At 51.5% G+C, this 8,591-nt stretch overlaps 1 protein-coding gene across 1 annotated transcript; it reads left to right on the top strand.

The window, feature by feature from the left end:
* The first annotated feature begins 1,945 nt into the window (after positions 1-1,945).
* GTPBP2 (GTP binding protein 2) lies at positions 1,946-8,375 on the top strand. The gene is made up of 11 exons (XM_009706813.1): positions 1,946-1,966; positions 2,613-2,797; positions 3,102-3,210; positions 3,739-3,936; positions 4,213-4,387; positions 5,034-5,253; positions 5,695-5,830; positions 6,235-6,293; positions 7,045-7,216; positions 7,495-7,659; positions 8,086-8,375. The coding sequence occupies exons 2-11, from the start codon at positions 2,664-2,666 to the stop codon at positions 8,281-8,283; spliced, it is 1,566 nt and encodes a 521-aa protein (XP_009705115.1). The 5' UTR covers positions 1,946-1,966; positions 2,613-2,663; the 3' UTR covers positions 8,284-8,375.
* Positions 8,376-8,591: the final 216 nt, after the last annotated feature.

Genomic DNA, 8,591 nt, shown 5'->3' with positions numbered 1-8,591 from the left:
CGTGCCAGCGACCTCCCTGCGTGGCCCGCCAGACCCCGTCCGTTAGTAGTATCTCGCTGCCCGTGGGTGCTTTGCCGTCTGGGAACTAAATAGCTTCAGAAATAAAGCTTTGCTCAACTCGTAGTCCCGAGCATCCTGTTCGCATCTCTCCCCGAGAGCCGATCTGGTGGGCGTAAGTCCCTTTCCCCCTGCCAAGCACACAGACATTGCTCAGCAGCTTCTAGTGACTCCCTTCCCAGCTAATTTGGCAACTGTTTTCTTACATGGAGATGCAGATGGTACTGAGAGAGTGTGAGGCACTTGCCTCTTGCAGCGGGAAAAAATGGCATTGGTAGTAAGTGAGTGTGTTGGTTAGCTCAGGCCGTTGGCACCGCACTAACAGGAGTGCCGCTGTGGGGAGCGTCGCAGTGCCCCGCAGTTGGTTGCTTGGCCCCCCTCAGTGAGCTCTCTATAAAATATATAAGAGCTTGCACTGGGAGAGAGCAATTCCTCCACAAGGCAGGGCTGTGACTCTTGGCAAGAAGGGAAAAGAGCGCTTTGCTACTGTTAGATCTTCTCCGTGGGCAGGATTGTCCCCTGGAGCCGCAGTTTAGTTTTTGTTCCCTTCAGCTGGAGGCTGGACAGCCCCCTGTGATTTCAGCACAGCTTCCTGTCCCTGGCTACCCTGTGCAGTATGTGGCCCAGCAAGTCTAGGCTTGTGGCTTTTCTAGTCTCGGCTGCCTTGAAAGAGACCTACCCCCTTATTTAGACGACAGCGCAGTATGTGAATATGTTTTTCTAAGAGCTGGCAAGCCAGTAGATGGTAAGAGGAAAAATCTTCCTCAAGTACCCTTTTCTCAGTGCATAGCTCCACTGCCTGAGAGCTGAGCTGACAATTCAGAACTTCCTTCTCTTGGCCTTTTGCCTCCATAAGCACTGCTGTGGTTAGGAGCTGAGCTAGAAGGCAAGGAGAGGGCTGTTGCCTCTCCTGACGTGCAAATCGGTGTCCAGAGGAAAAGGCAGTGCTTGGTGTTGGCAGCCCCATTTAGTCCGCCAGAGTCCTTGGCTTCCTGCAGGCTCCAGCCCTTTCTCAATGGTCCTTAGGCTAAATCAGTGAGAAAATTACTTCAATATTGGCTGTACGTTCTTTTGGAAAGCTAGAGCCTGTTGTGGTTGGAGTGAGCTTCATGAGTACCTGGGCCTTTCTGTGACAACCCAGTTTGGCTCCAGCCCTTACTGGAAAAATTCTTCTGAGCACGTTGTGCACAGACAGTCCCCATCAGGTCTGGTGCTCCAGAACTGCCACGCCAGTGACTAGCTTGCTGTATTGCAAAGAAGGCAGTAGCTTGCTTCCTTATGTCTGTAGTCCTTCTCTCTCTTGCAGAGAGAAGATACACAGGGATATGGAAAGGATGGAATGAAAAACTAATTGAGGGAGGGAGGGTATCAACGTGTAGGAGAGGAGGCGATGGCTTTTGTTCCCAGTCCCCTGTTTCTGTGTACATTGGGTGGACGGAAGCTGCTGGATAGGGTGGGAGTGGGATGCTGTGGGTGGCATTGTGGATCATGGATGGATGAGGGGGGAGACTTTTAATCATTTGTTAGCCTGTGCCTTTTGGAAACTGGAACTCTCTCTCTGTGACTGTTAGACTGGCCCTATTCTTTACTGGCAGTAAAAAAATCCCTCCAAAACAGTATTAACCACTGTGTCCCTCTCTAGTTTGTCCTCTGGTTTTCACGATGTGGGATGCAAACAGCAGAAGCAAACCTGAAGTAAGTTCCGGTTGAGTGTAGGAATGAGTAGCAGAAGAGGCTGTGACCTACCACAGTATATTTCTGCCACTTTCCCTCTCTCTGAAACCGTCAGCACGAGCTGCAGAGTATCTGGGCAGCTGATGCCTATGAAAGTCCCTGCTGGCACAACATCTAACCTTTCTGTCTTGTTTCATTCTCTGACCAGGCAGAAGATGGGAACATCGAGTACAAGGTGAGCCTTTTGAGGTTGCAGAAGGAGGTCCTCCTCCCAGAGGGTTATTTTGCAGTGAGTAACTTCACCAAAGAATGGTCAACATAGGTGGAACATGTCCAAGGAAGGGACAGAGAAGTGGACACTACTAAGGAGCTATCAGTTATCTTCTGTGTCTCTGTGCCTGGCAATACCCAGTATGCTGAGCTGGAAGAGACAGATAATCAGTACTCATTTTTAGGAATCTGTTTTAGGAGATGAGACCCACTGTGTTTTTCCAGAAATCTTCTTCCTTTTGAGAGAGAGCTGCAGGTGTCCCTGATAATAATTTCTCACTTTCTTGTGGATGTTCTGCCATTTGCACTTACTTGGCTCCTGTGTCACAGAGAGATCCCACAGTGCTGTCTTTACCTGCAGAGCAGACAGGGTACAGACCCCTTTGCCAAGATGCAGGAAAGTTCTTCTACCCTATGTATGCACCTTTGTGAAACCCTTTTTCACCTGTCCTATGGTTTCTGTGCAGACAGTAACATAGGCTGTGTTTTCTAGAGGTTGGTCAGAGTTGGGGACGTTGCTTTATGGTGTTGGGTTAGGGAGCTGCTGGCTTGGGCAATGGGATTCCCTCTGCATCCAGGCTGTGATTATAACTACCCCCTCCGTTAAACAGCTAAAGCTGGTGAATCCCTCGCAATATCGCTTTGAGCACCTGGTGACACAGATGAAGTGGCGACTACAGGAAGGCCGAGGTGAGGCCGTCTATCAGATCGGCGTGGAGGACAATGGGCTGCTGGTGGGCCTCTCAGAAGAGGAGATGCGTGCCTCGCTCAAGACGCTGCGCCGTATGGCAGAGAAGTACGTGTTCCCTTTCATCTGCAGGACCCACAGGCATAAACAGCCTCCAGTAGAGAGGCTCGGCCCCAGGAGTTCCCTGAGGAGCTGGTGGCTCCATTCTGCAAAGCCCCTGTATGACTGAAATGCCCTCATCGTGAGGCTCTGGAAATACAAAGGTAGTTACAGGGCTTTTGGATGGAAGCTTGAGGCTCCTTCCCTGCTATTCCCAGCTTTCATCCCATTCACTTTGCCAGCTGTGATTCTAGAGGTGCAAGAGCTGCCGAGTACAAGTGCGTCTCACTCCTTCCTTTCGTGTTTGTGGCAGGGTTGGGGCTGACATTACCGTGCTGCGGGAGAGGGAGGTCGATTACGACAGCGACGTTCCAAGGAAGATAACGGAGGTGCTTGTCCGAAAAGTACCCGACAACCAGCAGGTAGGGACCTGCGACTTGGCCGTCCTCTCCTGCTGGAGACTTCTGGTCTTCGTACAGGCAGCTTCCTTTTGGGATGGCAGCCCAAACCCTAGAGGCACTTTGTCATAGACTGGCCCATAGCAGATGCTTTAAAGAGCTGCCAGAGGGAGGCTCGATGATAACGCTTTTCATCTCCAAGATTGTGGTTGAGGAAGATACCTGTAGGGGAGATTGCCTGGATCAGAGGTGAGAAATTATTTCACTTCTATGGCAACAGTTCTGATGCAGGCCAGTGTGCAAACAAGGAGGTCTTTAGAAGTCCTGCTGCAGCAAATGGCCTTTTTTGTGATATCCAAGCCTGATGTGTCACATCACAACTCCTGGGCAGTGGTTTGCTGGGAGCAAGAGCAGGATCTGGGCAAGATTACACCACACGGTGTCCATCGTGGAGGGAAGTTCCGAGGCACATCTCCACGGCCATGTAGTGTTCATGCACACCTCGCACAGCAGTGGTTAAGTTTCATGATTTCTCTGTTCTCGTTCTTGTAGTTCTTAGACCTGCGAGTAGCTGTGCTGGGGAATGTGGACTCAGGGAAATCAACCCTGTTGGGTGTCCTAACACAAGGAGAGCTGGACAACGGACGGGGAAGAGCACGCCTCAACCTCTTCCGGCATCTCCATGAAATCCAGTCAGGAAGAACATCAAGCATCAGCTTTGAGATCCTCGGCTTCAACAGCAAAGGAGAGGTGAGGGAGTGGGCTGCTGAGCTCAGAAAGCTGGAGGACAATAGGACTACCCTCCTGTAACAACTGTGAGTGGCACGTGAGGGAAGGGAGCTGGCACGGCTCTGTGTCCCTTTAGCTGAACCTGAGTGCTACTTGTCCGTTTGCAACCCACATTGTTTCTTGCACCCATGGTGAATGATCTCACTAATTCTGAGGTCCAAGTGGATAGATAAGAGCTGGGTTTTCTTCACTTGCCTGCTGGGTCTCCTTCTCTCACTGAGTCCTTTTGTTCCTCAGGTGGTAAATTACAGCGATTCCCGAACAGCAGAAGAGATCTGCGAGAGTTCTTCCAAAATGATCACTTTCATTGACCTGGCTGGCCACCACAAATATCTGAAAACAACCATCTTTGGCCTTACCAGCTACTGCCCGGACTTTGCTATGCTGGTGGTTAGCGCCAACACCGGCATTGGTGAGTGTTGCCCTGCTTGCACGCATTGACAGCAATGTGTGAAGAGAAATGGAGAATGGGGGGAGCGGATGGGTCCTTGTTAGCCGGGAACAGTTGTCAGGAAAAATTATTAGTCTGGAAGCCTCTACTGATTTCTTGTAAGCAAGTGCCTATGAGTGCCTAGGAGGGGAGCAGAGCTGGGATCCTCTTACCAGCTGTAGACTGCATTAAACTGTACCCTGGACAGAGAGGCTTTGTTTGGAATTTGAGGCTGTGTTTGTCAGAAAAAAAACCAAACAACTTTGACATATTCTCAGGGATGCTCAATCCTGGAGCCTTGTAAAAAAGGCAGCTGGAGTTCTCCCACATCTTTCCTTGACATTTTTGTGGCTGTCTTCTGGCAAACTCTAGCCCAAGAATGAAAACTGCTGCATCTTTCTGAAGCAAACAGATCAGTCACAAATATTCTTGGTGGTTTTTGTTTTTCTGGACTGATGTTTGGCTTTGTTTAAAAGAATGATTTTGCTTTTTCATTGCCTGATGAACAAAGCAGTTAGGGTGAAATCTCTAGAGCGGGCCTGTGGGAGAGCCACGAGATGTAGCTGTCGCATAAACAAGCAACAGTGATGACTGCTCCTGCACCTACACTCTCACTTGTCTCCTGCAGCAGGCACAACGCGAGAGCACTTGGGCTTGGCCATGGCCCTCAAGGTCCCCTTCTTCATTGTCATCAGCAAAGTTGACTTGTGTTCAAAAGCCACCGTGGAACGGACAGTGAAGCAGCTGGAGCGAATCCTGAAGCAGCCAGGCTGCAACAAGCTTCCCCTGCTTGTGAACTCAGATGACGATGCTGTTACAGCAGCACAGCAGTTTGCACAGTCGCCCAAGTAAGGGACCATTCCTTTCTTCTGCTGGGAGCAGGCAATTCAGACTGGGCTGCTGTGCGGAGCTGGGGAAGGGCGACCACAGGGGAGGCGACCACATCGTGAACATCTTGACTCCTCATCAAGTTTCCTACCTTTGCATTCTCCAAGAAGGCATTTTCCCCTCCCAGGCCTTTTTCTGGGCTCTGGGAGCAGAAGGTGCCCGAGACTGCACTGGAGTTACTTCTCCATGATGGAAGTGTGGGTTGGCAGGGGACTGGTGTCTTGACCAGCCATTGAGGCAGGGGTTACTGCAGTTGTACCTAGCCCATGTGCCCTCCTGCTCTAGCCATTTATCACTGTGGTCTCTGTCCTCTTGCTGGACTCGGTAGATTCAGAATCCCAGCCACCTTCTGCAGCTGCACTCTGGCCTTCTGCTTATTCCTGTCTATTTGTGTCTGACAGCATCACCCCAATCTTCACACTGTCCAGTGTTTCTGGGGAGAACCTGGATCTCTTAAAAGTCTTCCTCAACATCCTCCCTCCACTGACCAACAGTAAAGAGCAAGAAGAACTAATGCAGCAACTCACAGAGTTTCAGGTGCGTAAGGGTAGTTTGTTTCCAGTTCTGGTACTACACTCATTGCTGTGACATGTGACAAACATCTGGACACCATGAGGAGAGACGTGGTGAACTCCTGGACTATTGGGAGACATTAAGGTAAAGAAAGGACTTGGTCCTTGGCAAAAAAGCCTGTTAGGCTGGGCTCTGTCCTAACCAGGGGATGCACATCTTGGGGATAAGATTGTTTTTGTGATTGCTACTTAAAAGGTAGATGTTTCTCTAATGGTAAGGTAGTGGGAGCTGGTGAAAGCTCTGAGATGGTGTCTTGATGACCAGCGGAGAGCTCACCCCCTTCCACACAGGGGGCGGGCACCTTGTCTGCATTCTGGAGTGCTATTTCACAGCTGTCTGAGCGGCTCATTCTTGTTACCTTGCTGCAGGTCGATGAAATTTATACTGTGCCAGAGGTGGGGACTGTTGTGGGAGGAACTCTGTCGAGGTAAGTGAAGCCAGGCAGCCAAGTGCGAGTGTGAATGGTTGCTGGAGTTCCCACAAGGTTAGAGTCACCTGCTGCAGATGTGGAAGCAGTGCGAGGCTCAGTCCCGACTGCTGCCAGATGACTGAGCCAAGTGAGGATAAAGCCCTACAGGGTGTTGGGAGGTGCCCTGAGCAGACCATAGGTCATGCGGTGGCAAGCAGAGAGTCTGCTCTAAAGTTGCTGGATTACAACTGTGACCTGTAGCGTGCTGAAGGAAGGCATGCTGGGACCGACAGTCGTCAGAGGTTAGCCATGATCCCGAGGCATTGCTTTCTTCCTCCCTCAAGCAGGGGGAGGAAATGTAGAGGGCAAGTCCTCCGATCCCAGCATTAACTGCATGCTACCCCATGAGAAGGCAGCTGTTCCTCGGTGTTTGGGAGCGATGGGAGCAGTTTGGCTACCAGCGTATCCACGCAGAACAGGCGTCAACTGCAGTCTCCCCAGCAGAAACAATGCAGTGTGGCAGAGCACTGGGGACTGAATGGCCCCTGTCCGTACTGGATGTTCTTAGGAGTGATAGCGGGGCTTTCACTCCTACTGGAGGGAAAGTCCCTGTTCCCACCAGCTTTGCATCCCTGCTAGTTGGTCCCGGGTAAGAGTACAAGGACGCTCATCTCCTTGGCCCTGGGGAATTTGTGCAGGTTGATCTTGGAGGATGAAATTTCTTCCTTGTCTCCTGATGAACTCTGTCCTGCTCTTCTGCCCTGGGCAGTGGGATCTGCCGAGAAGGGGAGAACCTGGTGGTTGGTCCCACTGACGACGGGAAGTTCCTCCGGCTGAAAGTGTGCAGTATCCAACGCAACCGCTCCGCCTGCCGTGTCCTGCGGGCTGGGCAGGCAGCCACGCTGGCCCTCGGACCCTTCGACCGCTCCTTGCTGCGCAAGGTGAGTCCTGCTGTTGCCAGGTTGCTCGCTGGTCCAGCGAGCAGGACTGGAGGCTTCCCTGGAGATCCCTCATTGGCAGGGTGGGAATGAAGTAGAGATGTTTCCTGCAAACTTGCTGGAAGGGGGGGAAATGGCAAGGCTACGAAGTAGGATGAGTACAAGGCTGAGAATGGGACGCAAGCCCAAGTTGCAGAGTGGAGATGTGTTTGCTGTTTTGGGGGCTGTTCAGAAGCAAGGGGACTGGCCCTATCTGGTCTGAGCTTTGGGTTGTTGCGCAGGGCATGGTCATGGTGAGCCCAGAAATGAACCCCACCATCTGCTCAGTGTTTGAAGCCGAGATCGTGCTGCTGTTCCATGCCACAACTTTCCGGAAGGGGTTTCAGGTGACGGTGCACGTGGGGAATGTGCGACAGACTGCTATCGTAGAGAAGATCCACGGAAAGGTAGGCATGGGAGGAAAGGGGAGGAAGGTAGACCTCCCTGTGGGGTTTGTTGGGATTCTACCATGCCCTCTAGTAAAGCTAAAGACTACTGGTATCTTGAGTAGCTGTGTCCCTTCCGGGGAGCACACTCCATCCCTTTATCCTCCCCATTTGGTTGGTTTTCCTCCCAACATGTTAAAGAGTTCCCTCCTTACAAAACAAGCAGCATGATGGACTACAGCAAGATTGTGAAGGGAGGTGAACTCTCCATTCTCCAGAACTTGTGTCTTTCTTTCTCCCCTTATGCATACAATAACGGGAAGGGCTCAAGCCATGCAGTGTGAGGGAGGCAACCTGCTAATTTGCCTAATCTTAGCATCCACATGCATCTCTCCTGCATGCACTGATATGGTAGATGGGTCTAAGCTCTCCCCTTTTTCTTTTCAGGACAAGCTGCGAACAGGAGAGAAGGCAGTAGTCCGTTTCAGGTTCATCAAGCATCCTGAATACTTGAAGATTGGAGCCAAGCTGCTTTTCCGTGAAGGAGTCACCAAAGGCATTGGGCATGTCACTGACCTCCAAGCCATCACCACCAAAGAAAACGGCCTGGAGGAGTCCCTGGGGCCTGGACAGCTGAGCTTCTGACTACCACTGGGGCAGAGAGATCTCCACTCACCAACACCCGGGGAGAAGGATGGAAGCTCCCGTGGCTCTCTGAGTGATGCCTGGAGCTGCTGCTGTCCCGTTCTAGTGTGGATGTCCCTCCTCCGCACTGTGAGATGGAGCCTGGGAGAGTTTCTCGCATTCAGTGCCGTACATGGGGCAAGTTAAGCATGTTCTCCACGTCGCCTGCAGCTTTCGTTACCCTGCCCTCCTTCAGAATAGATCAGAGGTACCTGCAGACCTGGGCAGGCAAGTTCTGGCTTTGTTTACTGTTTGAAAATTACTGGTTG

The sequence above is a fragment of the Cariama cristata genome, unplaced genomic scaffold (assembly GCF_000690535.1).
Source record: "Cariama cristata isolate BGI_N322 unplaced genomic scaffold, ASM69053v1 scaffold40358, whole genome shotgun sequence".
NCBI classification, from domain to species: Eukaryota; Metazoa; Chordata; class Aves; order Cariamiformes; family Cariamidae; genus Cariama; species Cariama cristata.
This window is presented reverse-complemented; position numbering and strand designations above follow the sequence as displayed.